This window comes from Schistocerca piceifrons, chromosome 4 (genome assembly GCF_021461385.2).
Source record: "Schistocerca piceifrons isolate TAMUIC-IGC-003096 chromosome 4, iqSchPice1.1, whole genome shotgun sequence".
NCBI lineage: Eukaryota > Metazoa > Arthropoda > Insecta > Orthoptera > Acrididae > Schistocerca > Schistocerca piceifrons.
Window position 1 is genome coordinate 656,959,669 of NC_060141.1, and position 27,617 is coordinate 656,987,285.

Consider the following 27,617-nt stretch of genomic DNA (forward strand, 5'->3'; position numbering starts at 1 on the left):
AGCCTTGTCTTACACCCTTCTTAATACGAGTACATCGTTCTTGATCGTCCACTCTTATTATTCCCTCTTGGTTGTTGTACATATTGTATATGACCCGTCTCTCCCTATAGCTTACCCCTACATTTTTTCAGAATCTCGAACAGCTTGCACCATTTTATATTGTCGAACGCTTTTTCCAGGTCGACAAATCCTATGAAAGTGTGTTGATTTTTCTTTAGCCTTGCTTCCATTATTAGCCGTAACGTCAGAATTGCCTCTCTCGTCAATTTACTTTTCCTAAAGCCAAACAGATCGTCACCTAGCGAATTTTCAATTTTATTTTCCATTATTCTATATATTATTCTTGTAAGCAGCTTCGGTGCATGAGCTGTTAAGCTGATTGTGCGATAAGTCTCGCACTTGTCAGTTCTTGCCGTCTTCGGAATTGTGTGGATAATGCTTTTCCGAAAGTCAGATGGTATATCGCCAGACTCATATATTCTACACACCAACGTGAATAGTCGTTTTGTTGCCACTTCCCCCAGTGATTTTAGAAATTCTGATGGAATGTTATCTATCCCTTCTGCCTTATTTGACCGTAAGTCCTCCAAAGCTCTTTTAAATTCCGATTCTAATACTGGATCCCCTACTCTTCTAAATCGACTCTTGTTTCTTCTTCTATCACATCAGACAAATCTTCACCCTCATAGAGGCTTTCAATGTATTCTTTCCACCTATCTGCTCTCTCATCTGCATTTAGCAGTGGAATTCCCGTTGCACTCTTAATGTTACCACCGTTGCTTTTAATGTCACCAAAGGTTGTTTTGACTTTCCTCTATGCTGAGTCTGTCCATCCGACAATCATATCTTTTTCGATGTCTTCACATTTTTCCTGCAGCCATTTTCTCTTAGCTTCCCTGTACTTCCTATTTATTTCATTCCTCAGCGACTTGTATTTCTGTATTCCTGATTTTCCCGGAACGTGTTTGTAGTTCCTCCTTTCATCAATCAACTGAAGTATTTTTTCTGTTACCCATGGTTTCTTCGCAGCTACCTTATTTGTACCTATGTTTTTCTTCCCAACTTCTGTGATGGCCCTTTTTGGAGATGTCCATTCCTCTTCGACTGTACTGCCTACTGCGCTATTCCTTATTGCTGTATCTATAGCGTTAGAGAACTTTAAACGTATCTCGTCATTCCTTAGTATTTCCGTATCCCACTTATTTGCGTATTGATTCTTCCTGACTAATGTCTTGAACTTCAGCCTTCTCTTCATCACTACTATATTGTGATCTGAGTCTATATCTGCTCCTGGGTACGCCTTACAATCCAGTATCTGATTTCGGAATCTCTGTCTGACCATGATGTAATCTAATTGAAATCTTCCCGTATCTCCCGGCCTTTTCCAAGTATACCTCCTCCTCTTGTGATTCTTGAACTGGGTATTCGCTATTACTAGCTGAAACTTGTTACAGAACTCAATTAGTCTTTCTCCTCTTTCATTCCTAGTCCAAAGCCCATATTCTCCTGTAACTTTTTCTTCTACTCATTCCCCTACAACTGCATTCCAGTCGCCCATGACTATTAGATTTTCGTCCCCCTTTACATACTGCATTACCCTTTCAATATCCTCATACACTTTCTCTATCGGTTCATCTTCCACTTGCGACGTCGGCATGTATACCTTAACTATCGTTGTCGGTGTTGGTCTGCTGTCGATTCTGATTAGAACAACCCGGTCACTGAACTGTTCACAGTAATACTCCCTCTGCCCTACTTTCCTATTCATAACGAATCCTACACCTGTTATACCATTTTCTGCTGCTGTTGATATTACCCGATACTCATCTGACCAGAAATCCTTGTCTTCCTTCCACTTCACTTCACTGACCCCTACTATATCTAGATTGAGCCTTTGCATTTCCCTTTTCAGATTTTCTAGTTTCCCTACCAAGTTCAAGCTTCTGACATTCCACACCCCGACTCGTAGAACGTTATCCTTTCGTTGATTATTCAACCTTTTTCTCATGGTAACTTCCCCCTTGGCAGTACTCTCCCGGAGATCCGAATGGGGGACTATTCCGGAATCTTCTGCCAATGGAGAGATCATCATGACACTTCTTCAATTACAGGCCACATGTACTGTGGATACACGTTGCGTGTCTTTAATGCAGTGGTTTCCATTGCCTTCTGCATCCTCACGTCGTTGATCATTGTTGATTCTTCCGCCTTTAGGGGCAATTTCCCACCCCTAGGACAAGAGAGTGCCCTGAACCTGTATCCGCTCCTCCGCCCTCTTTGACAAGGCCGTTGGCAGATTGAGGCTGACTTCTTATGCCGGAAGTCTTCGGCCGCCAATGCTGATTATTTATCAAAATTTAGGCAGTGGCGGGGATCGAACCCGGGACGGATGACGTTTTGATTATGAACCAAAGACGCTACCTCTAGACCACGTGTACACTAGACTTACAGACTTACACACTACTTAAACTAGTTTATGCTAAGAGCAACACACGCAGCCATGCCCGAGGGAGGACTCGAACCTCCGATGGGGGGGGGGGGGGGGGCACGCATTCCGTGACATGGTGCCTCAAACCGCGCGGCCACTCCGCGCTGCTACAACACTTTGACAGTAAGTTGGAAAATTCTTGGAAGGTAATGGCTCCACTGCTTAAAATTTATGACGACGCTTTCTACTTATAAATCTTCTGTTAGTGCAGCTGTAGTTTCTAAAGCCACCTCAGAAATTGATTTCATTCATCTTCCACGTAACGTGATTTACATTTGAACTATATGTATGGTATGGGAATTTCGTGCGAGATGCATTCTGTCTACTATCCCCGAAAGAGAGCGAGAGCACAGGAGTTTGAATATCTGCAGAGGAATGGGATATTGTTTGTGGGCTTCTTATTTTAAAGGTGAATACGACCTACAGTTAAAATTGGAGGAGATTTAAGCCCTAACGTCCCGTCAACACGAAAGTCTATTCAGTCGGAGCAACCGTTCGACAAGTTAATGACAGTAAGAAAATTCGAAGTGTCGATGGGAACCACTCTTATTTTGACTAGAGAAATCACTGGGATCTTACTTGAGCACTGTTATCAAGGACGACTTGTGGGAGTCTGGAATATTAACCAGGCCCCCAACAGGCTCCGTTCTGTAGTTTGTTTCTGACTAATTGATTACACGTGTTAGTGAAGCAGTAAACACCTGCTTACTAGAATGTTTTTACAAAAGTACAGGAAACGTCGCAGTCGAGACGATATCAGTTTGTTTCCTTGGACCACTATCGATTTCCTTCTGTCCTTACCTTACAGAAAGGGCAATGTTACTAGCAATCGCATGAAGTTCATTTGTATCTAAGAGAACGGATAACTGTGCAAATAATAGCTGTAGGATTTGCTGCGTGCTGCATACATACAAGTTTATCTTAGAGACAACTTATCATCGTTAGCAGGCGACTCGTCTACATTCGGGAAGCAATGAAAAATGTTGAACAGTATTTAATCCGTTTGTATAGAAATTAATTAATTACTAATTTAAGCTTCATTTCGCAGGACCCTGGCTGGCTTCACCTTTGGCATAATCCTCATGAAGGTCATCAGCGTCTTTACTGGGTTTCTGCTCTATGCCACCTACCGCGACTGTGATCCTGTTAAAACCCATGTAAGTGCTATGCAGTATTTAGAAGTCTTCTGACTCAAATACTTTAGTTGAATATTGTTAGCTTGGTGTGTCAGTGCATTATCTCATGAATTTGGGTATATGAAATATTTGAGCTTGAATTTCTTGCGTAAGTAAATATATCTTCTGCTCCTTTCGGTAATGGATTACTGTCTGATATTCTTCTATACTGATCGGTTTACGGCATCATGACAAAAAGAACAATTAAAAACTATTCAGTAAGTGGCAGATGATGCTCTTACGTTACATCTGCATCTACATACATACTCCGAAATCCACCATACGGTGCGTGGCGGAGGGTACCTCGTACCACAACTAGCATCTTCTCTCCCTGTTCCACTTCCAAACAGAACGAGGGAAAAATGACTGCCTATATGCCTCTGTACGAGCCCTAATCTCTCTTATGTTATCTTTGTGGTCTTTCCGCGAAATGTACGTTGGCGGCAGTAAAATTGTACTGCAGTCAGCCTCAAATGCTGGTTCTCTAAATTTCCTCAGTGGCGATTCACGAAAAGAACGCCTCCTTTCCTCTAGAGACTCCCACCCGAGTTCCTGAAGCATTTCCGTAACACTCGGGTGATGATCAAACCTACCAGTAACAAATCTAGCAGCTCGCCTCTGAACTGCTTCTATGTCCACCCTCAATCCGACCTGATAGGGATCCCAAACGCACGAGCAGTACTCAACAATAGGTCGTATTAGTGTTTTATAAGCGGTCTCCTTTACACATGAACTACATATTCCCAAAATTCTATCAATGAACCGAAGACGACTATCCGCTTTCCCCACAACTGCCATTACATGCTTGTCCCACTTAATATCGCTCTACAATGTTACGCCCAAATATTTAAGCGACGTGACTGTGTCAAGCGCTACGCTACTAATGTAGTATTCAAACATCACGGGATTCTTTTTTCTGTTAATCTGCATTAATTTACATTTATCTATATTTAGAGTTAGCTGCCATTCTTTACACCAATCACAAATCCTGTCCAAATCATCTTGTATCCTTCTACAGTCACTCAACGACGATACCTTCCCGTACACCACAGCATCATCAGCAAACAGCCGCACATTGCTATCCACCCTATCCAAAAGATCATTTATGTAGATAGAAAACAACAGCGGACCTACCACACTTCCAGATGATACCCTCACCTCCGATGAACACTCACCATCGAGGAAAACGTACTGGGTTCTATTACTTAAGAAGTCCTTATAGACTAACTGAATATCCGTCGCTACTAGAGTATTACTTTGTTCCCATCTTCTGTTATTATATCTCCTCCTTCCCCATCTGCCTGTCCCTGCTTCATTCCGTCTGTGTCGATCTCTCCCTGCCCTCTCACTGTCTCTCTCCTCCACCCCTCTTTCTGTCCATTTCCTCCTCCGACAAGCATCGATGTTTTTCTTCCCTCAACGTTCGTCTCCTCTCACACTTCTAATTCCAACTCCTCCCCCTTCCATGTCTGGTCTTCTCCTCCTGTGCCTCATCCTGTCCATCTACTCCTCCCTCCTCTTTCCTTTATCCACCTATCTTCACCTCTCTCTCCCTCTCTCTCTCTGTTAAACTCCTCTTCCCTCTCTGTGGCAGTTTCCTCCTCCCCCTCTCTCTTCATCCGCTCCTACATCTCTTCCACCCGCCTTCTCCCCCTCTTTCTTTTCCTTGTCTGCATTCTCCTCTCCATTCTTTTTGTCCATTTCCCACTCCCATCTCTGTATCTGTTCCTACCACCTGTCTATTTCCTCCCCCCCTCCCCCCTCGCACTAGCTGTCCATCCCCTCATACCCCCCTCTCTCTCGGCGTTATCGGGATTACCCCAGTACTAGCCTTGTAATGCTTCCTCCCACAGTAATTGTTTTCAGATACCAACTAATATGTGGACGGAATTCGATGAAATCGTTCCAGGGATTTAGGGTGAGCTTTTTACGTGAGGAAAATGTGATGAAGACTGTGGAAGGCGACTCCCATGTCAGTATCAGACAGTTGGCCCACCAGTACAGGGTAAGCCTAATGACCGCGTGGAACATTCTCCATGACAACTGTTAAAACCATTATCACAGCGTGTGCAGGGCTTACTGACGACAGATTTTGCACATCGGCAGCAGTTCTATCACTGGTTTCTTCTCCAGGCAACCACGATTCCGAGATTTGCGTCATCCATCCTTTTGACAGACGAGGCCATCTTCAAAGAGTGACATTTCAACTTTCGTAACAGTCATCTGTGGTACAGTATGCGAAATCCCCATGGTATGGTGACAGCGAATCATCAGCATCGGTGCAGCTGGAATGTGTGGGTCGGGATAGTTGGCGACCGTAATTTGAGACCAGTTTTCCTTCCACGTCGCCGGAACTATCGACGTTCCTTGCGATTGACTTTGCCTCCCCTGCTGGAAGAGATGCCATTGATGATTCGAAGGGTTGGGTGGCTGCTACATGACGGTGCTCCAGCCGACATCGCCGTTAACGTCCGGAAGCATGTCAATCGTTTCTTCCCTGGTCGATGGATCGGACGAGGGGGTCCAGTTTCATGGCCTGATCGTTCACCGGATCAATACCTGTGCGATTTCTGGTTACGGAGCCTTCTCAGGAGTATGATGTTTGCAGAACCAAATCCAGGTATGGAGACACTGGAGCAGCGTATTCATACTGCCTTTGATACTGTTCAGATGCAGCCTGGACAATGCGAAGGAATGAGGCAGAACTCGCTACGACGAGGACACTCATGCATTGAGGTACATGGACACCGTTTGCAACTCATACTGTGACTGCGGCTGCCTGGTACAGCGCGTGTTAGACCGCGGTCTCTGTAACGAAGTATGATTGAATAAATGGTCTCTATCGTGGAAAACCAAGCATTTCTGGACATAAGTTAATTAGATCTTTTTTGTTCCTTATCCTCTCATCGATGAATCCCTAGGGTTTGTACACGGTGGAAAAAATCACTCTGTATTAATCTGTTAGCCATTGTTTAACTTAACGTCGTCGTGATTGTAGAAATATATGGGTCAAAGTCTTAAAAAAAAGAACATCTGTAGCACTCACACATCATAATTTTATGTTAACATCAAGCGCATCACTCTAATTTACCACATCCGATACCACCCAAACTGTTCCAACGTAATAATTGGTTAAGTTATTGGGAAATAGAGGGATATACCGTCAAAACGACTTGTATTGTTGGAGAGAGTGTGTTCTCGACGCTCACAGAGCACGGATGTCGTCATGTACGGGTCGGTAATGTGGCAGTAGTGCGTAGAACTAATTACACAGACAGTATCACGGCATCTGACTACGACGAGTTCGTGTGCAATGGGCAATGTGAAAACACTGCGAATTTTCATGTTCTGGACTTTTCACTTGTCTCACCTATGAGAATCCTCCACCACCAGTGAAAACTCCGTTGATTAGGATCAACAGTGAGTCTGCGGACTCTAACCGACCGACTGACCGCATGCGTAACAAATCACTACCAGGGTCAATGTTGGACCATCCAGACCGAAGCCGAGATCACTCAGAATATTTTCCTCGTTAGTGGCTATAGGTTTCACCGTCCCAGTAATGTACTTCTGTTCACCATACGCGAGAACACCGTCATAGGACAACCAGATTACGTAACAAAAGGAAGGTGCTGGGTTTGACGAACCGTGATTACACGTTGGTACCTGAACAGTGACGGAATGTCACGGTTGGTTCTCTGAGTTTCCTCCTTGTGTGTAGCGCGTTCCTTTTGAAACTCCCGCTTCGCGCTCTGCTGTTTCCTTATCTTAGTCAGCGGGCGCTGTGGCGTTGCTGCGGCCGGCTGCCTGCCGTGTTTTCGAGAGAGTCTCGTTTTGGAGGAGGGACTGTAATTGCTAACGTCTGAAAGCGATCAAAGGGGATGAGGCCTGGTTGTCCATTGGAACTCCTATCGTACGGATATCGTTGGACTTAAAGTAGGACTTTTTGACCATTATTTTGCGTTATTTGCAAGCGACTGGCGTCTGCAGTAATTCGGTGAAGATTATTTGTTTCATCGGTGTGTAAATGACTGAACAAGGAGCAGTTCATTTAATGTTCACCTTATGCTCGTGTTCTGCGTATGCTAGTTTCGAGTGTAAATTTGACTTTCACCTTTGTCAGATGATTTTGAGCGCATCGTCAAATACTGAATCCAAGTAGTGGCTTTCAATTAATTAGCTGGGTTCTTCCTTTTCCTCGTCACGACGCGTGTTAAATGACAATGTAGAATTGTAGACCATAACTTGCTACCTCATTTGCCTGGCTTCAGTAACAGAGCCTAACATGCTAACTAATTAAGGCCTGTGGTAAACAAAGGTATTTCAGTATGTTGTAAATATTATCTGAAATGTAACTGATTTATAGTGCGGTAGTTGATTCTGGAGTATGAACGGACGTGCTGTCACGTCTGCCGTGTAAGGGAATCCTGATAATTTTGATTACCTTCTGACCAGGGTCCTTGCTCGACGCATGTCTTTAAATACGCCGCTAACCTGGGTAGCGTATGTTGTGACTATTTTAAATTAATCACTGCTCAATAGCCCAACACAGTTTGCCGGCAGTCAGAAGCCGTGTATGTGTTATTTATTCCTTTATTCTAGTCAATCTATAACCATGCTATTCTTAATTTGTTACTCTAGGTAGCCATTAAGTTGCCTTTTTGGGGGTGTTCAGATCGAGTGCGGGTCCTTTGAGTATAGATTTGTCAATTTCCTATTCGTTTTGTAAAGAAAGGAACTTATTGGAGGTTAACTGTCGCCGTAAGGTGTTGTGGACGGTGCTCTTTCCTGATATTCATCTTCGTGTTCTAGTCAGTGTGTAAACTTGCTAATTATTTTATCTTTACATGGAGTGTGCTTGCCTTGATATAAGTGACTGATTCTTAACCAGTTTTTTTAACTCGTCTACGCTCATATTTATATTTATGGGAGAATTTAAAATTTGTTCCCCTGTTGAACGTTAACTAGAGCGCAGAAAACTGAATGAGGTGTTTATTATTGTTATAGTGCTATTATCTACAAAGTGTAACACGCGACATTTTCTTAGTCTGATATCAAGTGTTAAAATAATGCAAATCGTAGTGAAGCGATGAGCTATTTAAGTTGTTCCCGTGATTTACTATCTCCGTATTTGTTAATCTAAACTCATATTTGTTTAAATATTGGAAGGAGATGCATGTGTCCCAGCACACGCAGATGGTAGGGTGAGAATGCATCTAACGGCTACATGTAATACGTCAACATTTCCCCACGCAGGCAGAAAAGTAGTGGTAGATGTTCACGATTCATCAGCCAAGCACTAATGCGTCTGCCATCGTTTCTCGCCAGCGAACAGTAAAAGAAAATACTTCCCGGTCATGTACAAGCTGCTGCTAGCCTTCAGCCTCCATGAAGGCCCCTGGACCTGCACCATAAAGTGCACCGACATAATTTGAGGAACATTCCATGGACAAGAGAATGCTTCTATGCTCCCATCCTCCTTGTCCCCAGAACTCAGTACTACCGCTTCTGTGATGCTATCGAGTTACTCCCATGTCCGACCAAATTTGGACATAGTGTTGAGCGGTCATCAATTAGAATAGCACTCCGGTTTTATTGGTCAATAGCATGTATGCGGAAAATAATTAATCTGATTAAACTGAAAATGTTTGAGACCCGGTTTCCACATACTAGGAATTCGGAAATGGATCCGTACATCTTATATAAATGGATGTTTGTTTCCACATGTCTTCCGAAACCATTAGACCTATTTCCCTCAAACTTCTTACACATATTACTCGCTGCTTAGAAAGAATCTGTGGGGGTAGGACAACCTACTTACCAAAAGCTTAGGGGTGGGGGTGAAAAAACAGTGTCGCTCATGACGCTTGAATACCCACACTTTAGAGAGTATTTGAGAATGAGAAGACTGATTGATTTTCAACATACATATTCTTTCAAGTCTTCATGCACCTTTCTTCGCGACAACGTCACACAACGATGAAAGGAAAAAGATTATCGCGTACTACATTTTGGCTGTTCATGCAGCAAAACTGTAGGATGAAGCATAACGTCTTGATATATTGCTTCTATCCTATTAACTGCATTCTCGACACGTTTTCTGACTGTATTCGCATATTCTAATGAATGAAATTGGAAAGTTATACCATTGTTCAACACATTATTCAGGAGATGTTGTAAACACTTGAATGCGTGCAAAGCTGCAACATCAAAGAAGTAGTTTTAGTTTACTACTTCGATGCTACTAACTCTACTCGCCACACTTTTCAGACAGTACCCACATAGACCGTTGAATATAGCGACCAAAATATCATTCTACGACACACAGTTCAGGAGACATGACATGAAACTCTGAGACGCGTGGGAAACTACCGTATCATGCGTGCCATTGTAATTTATTCCTTCTTTACTCCCAATTCTGTTCACAGCTCATTTCACAGACAGTAGTCACATGTCACTGGATGTACCCGATCCGCAATATTCTATTATCGTACAGGACATGTCATAAATATCGGACAGTGTGAAAATGAAACTGCAGGAAGAAATTCGCTAGAGATACAGTGGGATGTGTGCAAATAGGTGTGAAATATGTTAAATATATGTGAAATATACTTGACAAGTGCATACGCAACCAAGTCCGGGGTCCGAACGTTTCTGGTGCGTCTTTCATGATTTCCTACTTCCTGAAACGACCGTGTCTCAGACAAACGTCGAAACACTGTATGCTGTGGTTGTTGTCAGCGGGCGTTAGGAGTCTTCATACTACCTCGCTGTCGGCCGCCCGCTGCCATTTGACTTTTCGTACATAAACACCACGTCGGCAAGCTCTCGTTTTGAATACAGAACCATTGTATACAACGCTGTGTCACATCCACTATAAGGTGAGTCAGCAAGAGAAGTGAATCGATTTCACTTTTGCCAGCATTCTTAAAAAATTTAGAAAAAGTAATGTACAGGGAGCTTCTCAGCCATGTGACCACAAATAACATATTATCAAGAACACAGTCTGGATTTATGAAGGGTTCTGATAACGAGAAGGCTACTTACACCTACAGTGAAAATGTACTTAATTCATTATATAACAAATTACAAGCAGCAGGTATTTTCTGTGATTTGTCAAAGGCATTTGATTGTGTGAACCACAACATACTTTTAACCCTAGGATGCATATACAAGGCCTCTGAGGCCATTGTATGTCTTCATTTTTAAAAAAAAATTCTATAATTTTTTGTTTGATTTCAAACTGCTTTCCAGTACTCTTTCACTAACACTGTGACATTCCTCCTATCATGTCTGAACGAGATACCCTTTTAAGTTTTTTGTATAATTCAATACGTTTACCCATACACCGTGAATGCATAAGCAGGGCTTCAGAAACCCCACACATTTATAAACGTTCTTTAGCCTATATTGTCTTCAACATTTGTTTGGGAGCAGTTATTAATTCAACAATAACTGTAGTGCTATTTCCAGCAACAGGAGTGCCAACAGCAGCAGCAGCTGTAGTAGTAATAGTATAACTAAAAAATAATACACATACTTTCACTTTAATCTGTTAGAGTTAAATTAAAATCTAACATGGGGAAACTGGTTTTCGATGGAGGGTGCTGCTTTAACCGTGGTAGAGGAAATTTTTGGTGTTTCAGGAGGCACTCTATCGAAGACTTACACCGCATTCAGAGAAGTGGAAAAACCATCTTCCTCTAAATCACCGCGGAGTCATCGTGACAAGCGGTCATTGAAGAGTTCTTCAAAAGCCACTGCAGAATCGAATGTCGCACTCACGCCGGCCGCTGTGGCCGAGTGGCTCTAGGCGCTTCAGTCTGGAACAGCGCTGCTGCTACGGTCGCAGGTTCGAATCCTGCCTCGAGCATGGGTGTGAGTGCTGTTCTTAGGTTAGTTAGGTGTAAGTAGTTCTAAGTCTAGGGGACTGATGACAGCTGTTAAGTCCCATAGTGCTTAGAGCCATTTGAACCATTTTTGTCGTACTCAAGAACCTGTCAGTGCGAAAACAACACGAAGTGAACTCCATAAGCAGAGGATTGCGGGGCGAGCGGTATTAATAAAACTCATAATTGGTTCAAATGCCCGTAAAAGGAAAACATGGGTCCGAAACCAGAAAACCTGGACTATGGGGCTACGGAAGAAAGCATTTTGGTCGAGTGAGTCTTCATATAGTTTCCAACTTTCGGCTGAGTTTACGTCCCAAGAGTGAAACATGGCGAGGGGTTGGATGATGATTTGGGCAGCCATACCGTGGTCTTCTAAGGGCGCCATCGGTACTCTGCAAGTTCGTATTTACTGCCAAGGATTATGTAACGATATTGGCTGGTCATGTTCGTCCCATGGTCCATTGTTCATTCCCCAGTGGTTATTCTGTCTTGCAACACAACAGTCTCCTATTCACACAATTCGCATGGTCCTGTATTGTTTTTCTGAGCACGAGAGTGAATTGTCGCACCTAACCTTGCCATTAGTTACCAAATCTCACTATTATTAAAAATTTGCGGTCTACTTTGGAGAGGTGGCCACGCGATTGCTATCCATCTTTTTAAGCTGAACTTGCTACAATTAACCAGCCAGTATTTTGCGAGAAGAATGGTATACGATTCTTTTGAAAATCACCCAGAAACTATATTCGTGCAATGTGAAACGACTGGAAGCTGTTTTGGATTGCCATCTGGTTTATTACACCGTATTAGGCACGGTAATCTTTTGTTTGTCCATCACCTGGATATCGTCAGCTGTGAGCGACAGGAATGACTCTCTCTACATCAAAGAAATGCGTTTTGAGTGTATATTATTGAATAAGTGTTACACTTACTACCTTGGAACTGCTTGAGTGATATAAAACGTGATCATCTTGCTACAAGTTTTTGGTTTTTTGCTTAAAATAATTTCTAAAATGTTTTTTCCTTATTTTCCAAAACAGCCTGGCTATTCGCGCCATTTTCCTGACTACTTGGCCAACCTGTTCCTACAGTTATGACGTTAAGGAGTGAGCAGCATATTAATACGTTCGCTGAAGCTCTAGTGTATAGATACTTATTGTTTCTTTCACCTTCTACCAGAGGAAACACTTCTACACAGACATGTATGCATAATTTCACTTTTCAATATGAATCCCAACTAGAGCAGGTATTTGCAATTAAGGTATGCTGAATATTATCTCACTGGTTTCTCGTTGCTACGTCATACAAAAATTAATATTTGTGAATGGATATTGCAACCTTGGCTTTTCTGCAATTACATTGGTGTGCAAAATTTGTGGCCGAATCTAACTTTCGCATGGTATGTCACTCCAGATAACATAGATCGATAAAAATTTGGCCCTTTGTAGAATGAAATGCTATAATCTGTATGTATTGAACTGGGGACCTAGAAACGACGGACAGGCTTAGACCCGCCGCAGCTCTCAGTGGTTGACAACAACCCACAACCACCCACAACAGACCCCAGCAGTCCACCCACCCCACCGACGCCTCACACCGAACCTAGAGCTATTGTGTGGTTCGGCCCCTAGTGGACACCCCCCCCTTCTTCACCCTCGGGAACCGCATCATATGAGACGAGTGTAACCCTAAATGTTTGGGTGGTAGAATAATCATGGTGTATGCGTATCTAGAAACGGTTTTTGCGCAGAAATCGCAGACACGGTGTAAATAAGGCGAAATAAGGGGAAAAAGCCCACATTCGAAAAGGTAGAGGGAAAACCGCCTTAAAAACCATCCACAGGCTGACTGGCACATCGGACCTCGACAAAACCGCCGGGCGGATTCGTGCCGAGGACTGGCAAGTCTTCCCGCTCGAGAGGCAGCGCGTTAGAACCACAGCTAGCCGGGCCGGCTGTCATAGTATATTACACGAGGTAACCGTAAGAAATAGGCAATGAGGCGAACTTTTACTCAGTCAATAATTACGCTGATGGCATCGCGATTCAAGATGTACCCCAGGACGTTACAAATGGCGGGAAACGGTTCTTAATGTGTTCAATCATCGCAGATGGCAGAGCATGTTGTGCAACATGCTCCCACGCTAGGGCGTTTCACCGCTCCATTAGCGCTGCCGACAGCTGCTGGATGGTATTTAAGTCGAGACGACGGGCAGGTCAGTCAATTCGCTTAATATCCTTTCGCTCTAGGACCTCCCTGCACACTTCGATGCGGTCGCGCATTTTCATCCGTAAAAATAGTTAGGGCCGAATGAATTCCTGAGAAGGCGGACATGGTGAAGGAGTATAGACACAAAGCTGACTAGTGAGTATACTCTGTACAATGATTTAGATCTTGATGCCATTGGAACATTATGTATCCCCACACCACAACAGCTGGTCGAAACACACAATGCACTCGAATGTTGAGCTACACGTCTCGGCTCTAACTAAAACTAGTCCCTTTTTGCTTACATCGTCATCCTCTCACCGATGGTAAGGAGTGAGGCCGCTTATAGGGCGACCACGGAAGTAGTCGGTTCTACACAGGGTGAGCAAAATACATTGAAATTACAAGTCATGGGATACATCCTTGTATTGTCTCGGCCCTACTTCCCCCGGACTAGTGCAGCAACTCGATGAGGAATGGACACAACAAATCGGACATCCCCTGTAGGAATATTGACCCATTCTACAGCTATAGCCATTCATAATTGCCAGTACAGGATTGTGTGCAGCTCTCGATTATGTCCCATAAATGTTCGATGGGATTCATGTCTAGCGATCAGGGAGGCCAAATCGTTTCTATGTTCTTCAAGCCAATCTCGAACAACTGTGGCCGAGTGTCATGACGCGTTGTCATCCATAGAAATTGCACAGTTGTTTGGGAACATGAAATCTATGTTTGGCTACAGATGGTCCAGAGTACACGATAATAACTGTTTCCAGCCAATGATAGATTCAGTTAGGTAAAAGGAGCCATTCCATTACATGTAAACAGACACCATTATTGAGCCACCACCAGCTTGCACAGTTTGTTGTTAAGTTCTCCACCACACCTAAAACCCACCATCAGCTCATGTTAACTGAAATGCGGACTGATCTCACCAGGCCACGGCTTTACAATCATCTAGGTCCAACTGGCGTGACAAGCACAAGAGAGGCGCTGCAGGTGATGTCGTGCTGTTAGCAAAGGAACTTGTGTCGGTTGTCTGCTGATACAGCCCATTAACGCCATGTTTCGCCACGCTTTGCTAAAGGATACGTTCTTCGTACGTCCCACATTGACTTCTGCGGTTATTTCACGCAGTGTTGCTTGTCTGTTAGCACTGACAATCCACGCAAACGCCGCTGCTCTGTCGTTATTGGAAGGACGTCGGTCAATGCGCTGTTCATCGTAAGAGGTAATGCCAGAAATTTAGTATAGTCGGCATACTCTTGACACTCTGGGTCTCGGAATACTGAATTCCCTAACGATTTCCGAAACTGAATTTCCAGTTCGTCTAGTTTCAACTGCCATTCCACGTCGAAAGTCTTAATTCCAGTCGTGTTGCCACAATCACGCCGGAAACCTTTTCACGCGAGGTGCTTGTATATAAATGACGGCTACACCAACGCACTGCTCTTTTATACCATGTGTGCACGACACTGTGATCAGCTGTACATGAGCATAACGCTGTCCCACGTCTTTTGTCAGCTCACTGTGGAAGTGGCTCGGAAAAGAAATCATTCTTCTCAAGATAGGGAATCCATTGTACGTCATTGGCAAGCATAATATGCACTTGTGGCGATTAAAATTGCTACACCACGAAGATGACAGGAAGAAGATGCATGATATGCGAATGATAAGCTTTTCAGAGCATTCACACAAGGTTGGCGCCGGTGTCGACACCTACAATGTGGTGACATGAGGAAAGTTTCCAACCGATTTCTCATACACAAACAGCAGTTGACCGGCGTTGCCTGGTGAAACGTTGTTGTGATGCCTCGTGTAAGGAGGAGAAATGCGTACCATCAAGTTTCTGACTGATAAAGGTCGGATTGTAGCCTATCGCGATTGCGGTTTATCGTATCGCGACATTGCTGCTCGCGTTGGTCGAGATCCAATGACTGTTAGCAGAACATGGAATCGGTGGGTTCAGGAGGGTAATACGGAACGCCGTGCTGGATCCCAACGGCCTCGTATCACTAGGAGCCGAGGTGACAGGCATCTTATCCGCATGGCCGTAACGGATCGTGCATCCACGTCTCGATCCCTGAGTCAAGAAATGGGGACGTTTGCAGGAGAAATATCTGCACTAACAGTTCGGCGACATTTTCAGCAGCATGGACTATCAGCTCGGAGACCATGGCTACGGTTACATTTGACACTGCATCACAGACAGGAGCGCCTGCTATGGTGTACTCAACGACGAACCTGGGTGCACGAATGGCAAAACCTTAGCTTTTCGGATGAATCGAGGTTCTGTTTACAGCATGATGGTCGCATCCGTGTTTGGCGACATCGTGGTGAATGCACATTGGAAGCGTGTATTCGTCATCGCCATACTGGCGTATCACCCGCGCGTGATGGTATGGGGTGTCATTGGTTACAAGTCTCGGTCACCTCTTGTTCGCATTGACGGCACTTTGAACAGTGGACGTTACATTTCAGATGTGTTACGACCCGTGGCTCTACCCTTCATTCGATCCTAGATTTCAGCAATATAACGCACGACCCCATGTTGCAGGTCCTGTACGGGCCTTTCTGGATCAGAAAATGTTCGACTGCTGCCCTGGCCAGCACATTCTCCAGATCTCTCACCAATTGAAAACGTCTGGTCAATGGTGGCCGAGCACGTGGCTCGTCACAATACGCCAATCACTGCTCTTGATGAACTGTGGTATCGTGTTGAAACTGCATGGTCAGCTGTACCTGTACACGCCATCCAAGCTCTGTTTGACTCAATGCCCAGGCGTATCAAGTCCGTTATTACGGCCAGGGGTGGTTGTACTGGGTACTGATTTGTCAGGATCTATGCAGCCAAATTGCATGAAATTGTAATCACATGTCAGTTCTAGTATAATATACATGGAGTTACAAAAAGGTACGGCCAAACTTTCAGGAAACATTCCTCACATACAAAGAAAAAAAGTATGTAATGTGGACATGTGTCCGGAAACGTTTACTTTCCATTTTATTACTTCTCTTCAAATCACATTAACAGAACGTACCAGCGTGACCTCAAACACTTTGTTACAGGAAATGTTCAACATGTCCTCCGTTAGCGACGTTACATGCATCCACCCTCCGTCGCATGGAATCCCTGATGCGCTGATGCAGCCCTGGGTGGTGGTGGTGGTTAGTGTTTAACGTCCCGTCGACAACGAGGTCATTAGAGACGGAGCGCAAGCTCGGGTTAGGGAAGGATTGGGAAGGAAATCGGCCGTGCCCTTTCAAAGGAACCATCCCGGCATTTGCCTGAAACGATTTAGGGAAATCACGGAAAACCTAAATCAGGATGGCCGGAGACGGGATTGAACCGTCGTCCTGCCGAATGCGAGTCCAGTGTGCTAACCACTGCGCCACCTCGCTCGGTTGCAGCCCTTGAGAATGGCGTATTGTATCACAGCCGTCCACAGTACCAGCACGAAGAGTCTCCGCATTTGGTACCGGGGTTGCGTACACAAGAGCTTTCAAAGTGGAGGCCATTGAATTGGTCCGCCTCTACCAATCCATCGGTCACCGAATCTGTTGTTGAGAAGCGTATGAACACTTCGACAGAAATGTGCTGGAGCTCCATCGAGCATGAACCACATGTTGTGTCGTACGTGTAAAGGCACATGTTCTAGCAGCACAGGTAGATTATCCCATATGAAATCATGGCGGTGAATCGAGGAAGTACAGTACATACTGACGAAACTAAAATGAGCTCTAACAAGGAAATAAAGCGTTTCCGGACACATGTCCACGTAACACCTTTTCTTTATTTGTGTGTGAGGAATGTTGCCTGAATGTTTGGCCGTAGCTTTTTGCAACACCCTGTATATGTCCAATGAATACCCGTTTATCATCTGCCTTCTTCTTGGCGTAGCAATTTTAATAGTCAGTAGTGTATGTTGTTAGCTGGACTGCCCACCTAAAGGTGCATGAAGTATTTCCCGGGTCATGTCAGTTTTGTCCACACTGCACTGACAAGCTACAAAATGGATGTCCAAAATCCAACTGCTGTGAGTGAAATAAAAATATCCGTTTTTTTACTTATTCCTGATAAATGTGCCATAGATGTGTCGCAGTTTATTGCATATCTTGTTGCTGAAGGAATTCATTAATATAGTGAGATGAAATACGTCTGCGATGTGATGTTTACAATGTCTTCGGCTGCCACGGCGGTGCAGGAGGTGTCTCGTCCCGACCAGCTGCTACCCTTCTACGTGATGCGGGTGGCCGGCCACGTCCCCGGACTGCCGGGCCTCTTCGTCGCCGGCATCTTCGGCGCTGCTCTCAGGTGCGTACTGCCGCTGCAGCAGAGTGTTCCTACAGAACGCGTACCATCCACCGCAGTGTTGCTTATGTTCGATGCATACCAGAATGCAGTTCTGACGGCGCAGTTACAGCCCAGATTTCAGTGCAACTGAGACATTGCCGTTCATGCTAAGAGCCAAACCGACAATGGGACAAAATTTCAACAAGCAATAGTACGACAAAGAATATCTCTTTCCAAATGATGCGCAATTAAACTATGTTTTAGGATGTGACCACCTAGATGCATAATTTCATTCTGGACTTCTTTAACCGAAGAAGGGAACTGGAACCGTTGCCAGTTTAATTCGACACATTTCATTTGACATAGATTAATCAAGTTGAGTAAAAAATTATCACTTGTGCCCTTTTATCAGCTGCGAGACTGCGTTCCAGATTGAACCGGAAACAATAGTGTCACAAACTGTCGTACCTACTGGTTCTAAGATACTGTCATGATTACACATCTTTGCAATGTATTCATGGGAGTGTAAACACTTCATTTAACTGTAGGAGAAAGTGGAACGTATCTTCCGAAACATGTAGTGTGAGGGATAAGTAAATTCAATAGAGTTTGTCGATTTTATTACTGTACACTTGTTACTACAGTCATCACCACTGTATCTATGGAGATGTACACGTCTCCAAGGAAAATTTAATTGCGATGAACCACTGTGATGAAGAAGTGCTCATGTTTACTGGACTTTTTTTCCAAGTTTGGTCTATACTACCACCTCTGAAAGTTGCCTGCCCTATAATCTTAACAGCAGCATTGATACTTGTACTCCACTGTCAGACATCAGAAAGTTTTTCGGTCATATATTTAGGATAGCTAGTTTCCGGACTAGGATCCCTACCTCAAACTTACATATTAAGCTTTGTTTCACTATTCCTGAAAGTTTGTAACATCACGAAATCATCCTGAACTTACTACATTAATATCAGTGTCCAGATGTGAAAATTTGCTTGGTGTTTGAGTATTTTTATTCTGTACCACTAATAATTCGTCTTACACATCTTAGCAATGCCGGCCGGAGTGGCCGAGAGGTTCTAGGCGCTACAGTCTGGAACCACGCGATCGCTACGGTCGCAGGTTCGAATCCTGCCTCGGGCTTGGATGTGTGTGATGTCCTTAGGTTAGTTAGGTTTAAGTAGTTCTAAGTTCTAGGGGACTAATGACCTCAGAAGTTAAGTCCCATAATGCTCAGAGCCATTTGAACCATCTTAGCAATGAGCGCTTGATTTCAGTTCCATGTCTGGAACTCTCAACGCTCTTTCTGGTACTATCTACGAGGACTTCCTGCTGCCCCTGATGCCCAAACGGAAGACAGATCTGCTGGTGAACTTAATAATGCAGGCCATCGTGCTGGTTGTGGGCATCATCACCGTAGGAATGGTCTACATTGTCGAGAGGCTGGGAACAATTCTGGAGGTAAGCATCCATCTCTAAGACAGCGTATACGCAAGAGTTCTGAAGGACTCCGGACGTTTGTTGTAGGCTACTAACGGCAACAATCGGACAATACGAGAAATGAGATTAAAATTAGTTACCAAGTTAAAACGATAATTCTGATACCAAATACCTTTCAGCAGAAAAAAATCTGAAAGGTTTATGTAATCAACTGGATCTTTAGTCTAGTCTGATACAGTCTTTGAGCTTCTGTTCGTTTAATCCTCTAACAAATTTTATGTAAACAGACTGAAGTGGCAATTGAAAATTCATGTAAGTACCTACACGTAGGATTCAGGCTGGATCCGTCATTTATGTTCAATGGTGAGGAGCTATTCCAGAACATGTAGAGGTTCGGCATTTCTGTTCGTGTGTGAAGGGGAATTTAGAGTAGACTGAGGCGGCAGTGAGAATATGGATAGAGGAGGGAAGCGTGCAAGTGTAGTCTCTGCAGTTGTGCGAACCACTTTGACAACGTGGCTTAGAGGCTAGCGCCCCTGTCTAGTAAGCTGGTTCGATTCCCGGTCTTCGTACAAATTTTCACTCGCTGCTTCAGTCTGTATACGTAAAATCGTATCTTTACGAGATGAGAAAACTGAGGTGCCGTCGTTTCATTTTTCTAACTAATTTATTCTGGTAGTGTATCCTTTTTTAATAGAGTATACTTTTACAGTACATTCGGTACTTTTTACCTGAAAGCTACTGTACAATATTATTCTTCACACTAGCCCTCTCCATATTTTTCGCCTCGGTGTGAAATATTAATCGCAGACATTTTCAAGAGTGTAGTAAACATACCTGTGATAAACAGGAAAAAAAAACTAGTGAACGCAGCTTTATAATGACTTTGGCGAACTGAAGCTTGCATTAGGGAACGCAAAGCATTTTCTTTCCTGATTATGTAAGATGCCACAATCATTCAAAATGTAGAATAATTTCACTCCATACAAAAGTGTCCACATCAGTAGTTGAATTTTAAAAACATCCTTGTTTACTAAGTTTATTAGCTCAAGTAAATATTTTTTACATTTTTGTATTCTATTTGTGTTAAATCAGTTGTTTGTGAATATACTCGCTTGAGAAACGTCATACGATCAATTGATAATAATGTTGTCATATTTTCCATAACATTCAGTCGTTGTTTCAGTTCAGATAACGTATTCCCTCTCCTGTAAAAGTATACATTTAAATTATTTCTAAATTTGCGTCTCTGATAGCCCTAAGAATTTTCAATTATATGTGAACGATGGTGTAAGCGCAGATTCAATAAAGGCTCAAATGTAGTGGTTCAATTTGTGCACTTGAAATTGTGAACGCAATGGTGCTTTCCATCTTGTCAGTAGCACATTTTATCACGAAAAATAAAACAAATTATGATCACACCAAACAGGTACAGTTTCGCGTAAAGATTTCTCTCTTACCAAAACATCAGAACATCTTATTAAAATTAATGGTTTCTCATTTCTTCGTGTATATCAGAACCGCCGGAGCAGTAACAGCCACCTAGTATTTCAGTTACGTCAAAACACGTGTTTGAAATAGAACTTCAGAAACATCTGACGCAAGAATGTAGCCACAGGACGGTTTGCATCAAGTGAAGTGCAGGGCAGATTGGATGTAGTATGTGACGTGCATTTCTTTTGTAAAAAATGTAATTCTACCAATTAAATGTAGTGCAATGTTAAATTCAGAATTCCTGAAAATGAGTGAAGAGGCAGCATCTACGAAAGACTGATATATCTTCAATATGAGTACAGTTCCTGTTCTAAATGTAACGTTTAAAGTTAGGTCTTTTATTAATATTATTCATTACTGCAATTGACAGGACCTAAAGTGATGAAAATGTGTCTGTCATTATTGTAATTGTAAAATAAAACGTGAAATCTAACATAATTTAATATTAAAATATTGTGCAGCTTTTCACTGTTGAAATCAATTGTTCATTAGGCTTGGAACTATAGAAAATGTCACTGAATTTAACAAGATATACAAGATTAATTTGTGTTTATAGTCATTTCATTCTTTCAGTATGGGATAATCAAACATTACTTGTTCCATTTGAACATTGGTTTGAAGCCCATCCAAGGTATTTCATTGGTTGTTTCCCTGATTTCTAGCTCTGCATTGCCAACCCGATGCAGCCGACAAACATTAGTTAAGGAAACATTTTCTTACATCTGTTCATGTATCAAAAAATTGCTATAATACGAAATAAATAATTCGAAAGATAATTTTAGTTAAATGTTCCTGGAGAACTATGTTATAATAAAATTTACGGAATGTTTGAACTGATATAATCGAGTAAATCGTCTACACAGATAAATGACATGAAATTTCTTATAAATGTTCTGAAGTGTTAGAGATCATCCGTCCAGCGGAGCACTTTCTGAGGCGAATTCCTTACCCTCACATGTTTCTCTTGTAATAAACATTGCTCAGTAGCACAATTTTCCCGTGGTTAAGTCGTATGAAATGGGTGTGGAATGCATTGGAGTGCCATACTGCAGCATGTCCACATGCAACAAAGACCCTCCATCAGCTGTCAGCCTCGCTGGTGGAAGAATGGAAAGCCCTACCACAAGAACATACCAATTTTATGTACAGCATGGAAGCACGTTTTAGAGCATACATCGCCGTCCGTAGTGATCACACTCTTAACCAAGAAATGAAAACATATATTTGTTTCAGTTAGTTCTGAGTTACGCTGGAGCAGCTCGTTCAACGTGTGGTCCAAGTTTCGTTGAGCTACGTCACTTGGAAGTGACATGTCACTTGTCAAAGTTACTTGCACCTCCAAATTTTGCTGATGATGGATGATTTATCCAACAGATGATGTTTGGTTGGTCAACTGCGCGGTTATCAGCGTCCGTACAAATACCCGACCGTTGCTCAGTCCAATCTCGCCACTTGCATAGATGGTGATGAAATGATGAGGACAACAGACACCCAGGCATCTAGAGGCAGGTGAAAATCCCTGACCTCGCCGGGAATCAAACCTGGGACCCCGTGCTCGGGAAGAGAGAACGCGACCGCGAGACCACGAGCTGCGGGCATTATCCACGAGACAGAGCTTAACAAGTCAATAACGCGTTCGTTCACTTCTGGCCCATATTCGGCTTGGCACTGACAGGGGTGTCGGATGTCCTCTTGAGGGAAATCGTGCTAAATTCTGTCCAATTGGTGCGCTAGATTGCCAAAATCCCGAGATCATTGGAGGGCGCTGTCATTTATGCTCCAGCACGAAGCGGTAGAAACGCTCGTCATGTGCGGGTGGGCACTGATTTGCTGAAATGAAAACCCAATATGCTTCCAGAATGAGATTTTCACCCTGCAGCGGAGTGTGCGCTGATATGAAACTTCCTGGGAGATTAAAACTGTGTGCCGGACCGAGACTCTAAATCGGGATCTTTGCCTTTCACGGGCAAGTGCTCTACCAACTGAGCTACCCAAGCACGTCTCACGCCCCGTCTCCACAGCTTTACTTCTGCCAGTACCTCGTCTCCTACCTTCCAAACTTTACATAAGCTCTCTTGCGAACCATGCAGAACTAGCACTCCTGAAAGAAAGGATATTGCGGAGACATGGCTTAGCCACAGCCTGGGGGATGTTTCCAGAATGAGACTTTCACCCTGCGGCGGAGTTTCGCAGGAGAGCTTCTGCAAAGTTTGGAAGGTAGGAGACGAGGTACTGGAAGAAGTACTGCTGTGAGGACGGGGCGTGAGTCGTGCTTGTGTAGCTCAGTTGGTAGAGTACTTGCCCGCGAAAGGGAAAGATCCCGAGTTCGAGTCTCGGTCCGGCACACAGTTTTAATCTGCCAGGAAGATCCAAGCCCAATATGGCTTTCCATGAAGGGCAACAAAACGGAGCGTAAAATATTGTTGACATACCGCTGTTCTTGAAGCGTGCCGCGAATGACAACTTAAGGGGTCAATCAATGAAATGGAAAGGCACTCCAGAGCATCATTGGAGGTTCTCAGGTCACGTGATGGGCGACAGTTTGCTTTGTATCCCACTGCTGTCCGGCGCATTTCCGGAAACAACTGGTCACCGGGACGTGAAATGTGTCTCATCACTCCAGTCAGTGAGGTTCCAGGCAGAAAGTGCCGACACCACTGCACATGGGCTTGTCAGCGTACAGAGGTCAATGGCAGCCACCGCATGAGGCGCCGTGAGCTCAGCCCCCTTTCTGTGAGCCACCTACTTACGGTCCTTGGGGTTAACTGCAGCATCGGTAGCACGTCGTATCGATGATAATGAGGAATCCGTGGCACCTGAGTGCCTCTCTGATGATTGCCCGGTCCTTATGTATCGTCATCCGTCTAGATCGACCGCTTCCTCTCTTGTGCATACTGTGTTCGGCCATGGCTCAAAAGCTCCTGCCATCATCGTCGAATAGTAGCATACCTACTATTCAAACGTGGAGCGATTCGCCGATTACTCCAACCAGCTTTCTTGAGCTCAACAGCACGTCCTCTCTCGAATGATGAAATCTGCGTACATTGTCCACGCACCTGTCTCGGAGGCATAGTTACTGTCCAACTGAGTATACGAATTATATTTGCGAAGACGGTGTCCTGGTATCGACATGTCCCCTGTTAACCATTATTGCCGACTGCTTGGTGAAATTGTAGTGCAGCGTCACACATTCGTACATCGGCCACCAAAATTTGCTATTTTACATCTCCCGTCGATACCAAGAGAATTTTGAATACCCGCCAATTAAGAAAGTACACTATTAGGAACTTCTTCCACAGTGTATCTATCCTTACTCGAAGATTGGAAATTCCTGTTAGCTACTCGCCAGATGGGACTGTTGATTGTAGAGCTGTGTGACAAGAGGTAATTAATTGCAAACACGTCTCTGTTGTTACAGTAGGCAACTATTTTCTTTGTAAAATACCGATTTATTGAAGTAAATATAAAGCTACCACGCTACCAGCAGGAGAGCAATACTCAAGTATTCGATAAAACTGACGTATAGCAGGCCTTATTTTATTTTATTTTTTTTTTCAAAATAGGGGCGCTCGAGCGTTCAGCAAGAGTTAGCGCAAGCAACATTAAATAATGGAATGAAAATGTATCAATACAATTTACAAATTGACAAGAAACGAGCACGATCGAAATTGCAAACATAAAGTTCTCCGAGGTGTTTTTTAGCTGTTTAAAAGATGCCTCCAGTGCAGGGACTCGAGACTTTAGCTTTGCCTTGTCCTGGCAGTGGTCCACTAGCTGAACTACCCCAGCTGGGCCCAGAGCCTTCAGAATGCCAGCAGCGGACTCCCACACGCCCGTCAGTCGGCCGCGCCAGGCTACCAGTGTGTGCGCTGCCGCCGTTACTCTGCTAACTGCCTATTACAGCTAATCTTCTGACAACAGCGCGCCGTTTCTCTTTGTGTCCACAGCTGGGCTACAGCGTGGGAGGCGTGACGAACGGCTCGCTGCTCGGGATATTCACACTCGGCATGCTGGTTCCCTCGGCCAACACCAAGGTAAGCACTGACCGCAATCTAACAGTGAAGCCACACCACCGTAGAGCACTCATTACATGTATACTGTCAACAGAAAAAGTAGAAACCTTTTGTAATTTGGGTTCCGTGCATATATCGCTTAAAATGCAGCCCTTATAGGATCACGTTTGTTGTCCATCTGTCTGCCTGTCTCTCTGTCCGTCTGTTAAAAACAAATTTTCTTAGGAACGGGTAGACGTATGAAGTCGTAATTTGTGACTCACTATCCCTTGGTGGTGCAAAAATTAAAATCTATAAAGCAGCTCGATCAACAGATACGGCCATTTACATCACACACTTTGATACTCGCACTCTCTCATCAAAATCTATAGGGTGCATGTCGTAGACCTAGAATCATGCAGCTGATAGTAACTAGGTTTAACAGTACAATTACAGGAAAAAATCCGAAACATATTGATCTCTAATTATATCACACACAAAAAAATTTTTCATTTCTTGTCCGTCAGTTAAGATCCCATTCTCTCAGGAACGGTAAGACACATGAAGTTTCAATTTATGTCTTTTACTACAGTCTGTGGTTGCTTTGTGCTGTAAGAAAGCTAAAAGATACGACCGTTTGTCACACATTTTGGAATGTTACATATAATTCTCTCCGCTCAGGGACTGGGTGTTGTCGTAATTATCATTTCATTCCCATCGACGCGCAAGTCACCGAAGTGGCGTCAAATCGAAGAGCTTGCACCCAGCGAACGGTCTATATATGAAAATTTAAAAAGGGAAGTGGAAAGGTTAAATTTAGATACAGTGGGAATTAGTGAAGTTCGGTCGCAGGGGAACAACACATCTCGTCAGGAGTATACAGGGTTATAAATACAAAATCAAACAGGGGTAATGCAGGAGTAGGTTTAGTAATGAATAAAAAAGCAGGAGCGCGGGTAGGCTACTACGAACAGCATAGTGAGCACATTATTTTAGATAGAAACAAAGCCCACGCCTACCACAATAGTACAAGTTTATATGTCAATTGGCTCTGCAGACAACGAACAGACTGAAGAAATGTATGATAAGACATTGAGACAGTGAAAAGAGACAAAAATTAGTCATTGGGGACTGAAATTAGACAGTAGGAAAACGAAGAGAAGAAAAAGTTGCAGGTAAATATGGGATGGGGGTAAGGAATGAAGAAGGAAGCCGTCTGGTAGAAATTTGCACAGAGTAATTAAAGCGTGGATTGAAAATCATGAAAGGTTATACACGTAGAAGAGGCCTGGAGACACTGGAAGGTTTCAGATAGATTATATAATGGTAATACAGAGATTTAGGAACCAGGTTTTAAATTGTAAGACATTTCCAGGGGCACATGTGGACACTGACCACAATCTATTATGAACTGTAGATTGAAACTGAAGAAACGGCGAAAATATGGGAAATTAAGGAGATGGGATGTGGATAAATTGAAAGAACCAGAGGTTGTAAAGAGTTTAAGAGAGACCATTAGGGAACGATTGACAATAATGGGGGAAAGAAATGCAGTAGTAGAAGAATGGGTAATTCTGAGGTATGAAATAGTAAAGGATCAAATACGTAAAAAGACGAGGGCTATTAGTAACCCTTCGGTAACAGAAGAGATAATGAACATAATTGACCACAGGATAAAATTTAAAAATGCAGTAAATGAAGGAGGCAAAAAGGAATACAAACGTATCAAAAATTGATCGACAGGAAGGGCAAAATGGCTAAGCATGGATGGCCAAATGTAAGGATGTAGAGGCATATATCACTAGAGGTAAGATAGATACCGCCTATAGGAGAATTAGACACATTCATACAAGAGCTCCGGCCGGTCCCGGCGGAGGTTGGAGTCCTCCCTCGGGTGTGTGTGTGTGTGTGTGTGTGTGTGTGTGTGTGTGTGTGTGTGTTTGTACTTGACGGTGATATTATGGAAATGGCAGAGGACGTGGAGGGAGATGAAACGGGATATTGCATGAAGAATTTGGCAGAGCACTGAAACAAAGCCTCAGGAGTAGACGACATTCCATTAGAACTACTGATAGCCTTTGGAGAGGCAGCACTGACAAAACACTACCATCTGGTGAGCAAGACGTATGAGACAAGCGAAATACCCACGGACTTCAAGAAGAATATAATTCCAATCCCAAAAAGCAGGTGTTGACAGGTGGGAAAATATCGACCCATCAGTTTAATAAGTCATGGCTGCAAAATACTACCACGAATTCTATACAGACGTATAGAAAAACTGGTAGAAGCCGATCTCGAGCAGTATCCCTTTGGATTCCGTAGAAATGTTTGAACACGTCAGGCAACACGGACCCTACGACTCATCTTAGAAGCTAGATTAAGGAAAGGCAAACCTACGCTTCTAGCATTTGTAGACTTAGATAAAGCTTTTGACAATGTTGGCTGGAATACTTTCTGAAGGTGACAGGGGGTCAAAAACAGGGACCGAAAGGCTATTTACAATTAGTACAGAAACCAGATGGCAGTTACTAGAGTCGAGGGGCGTGAAAGAGAAGCAGTGGTTGGGAAGGGAGTGAGACAGGGTTGTAGCCTATCCCCGATGTTATTCAATCTGAATATTGAGCA

At 43.6% G+C, this 27,617-nt stretch overlaps 1 protein-coding gene across 1 annotated transcript in view; it reads left to right on the top strand.

Moving 5' to 3' along the window:
* LOC124796096 (sodium-coupled monocarboxylate transporter 1-like) overlaps positions 1-27,617 on the top strand; it is a 96,710-nt gene that overhangs the window by 47,923 nt on the left and 21,170 nt on the right. Inside the window, exons 8-11 of the mRNA XM_047260182.1 lie at positions 3,537-3,645; positions 17,972-18,081; positions 19,344-19,527; positions 24,948-25,034. Coding sequence (XP_047116138.1) covers positions 3,537-3,645; positions 17,972-18,081; positions 19,344-19,527; positions 24,948-25,034 — 490 coding nt within the window. The remainder of the gene's footprint in view (positions 1-3,536; positions 3,646-17,971; positions 18,082-19,343; positions 19,528-24,947; positions 25,035-27,617) is intronic.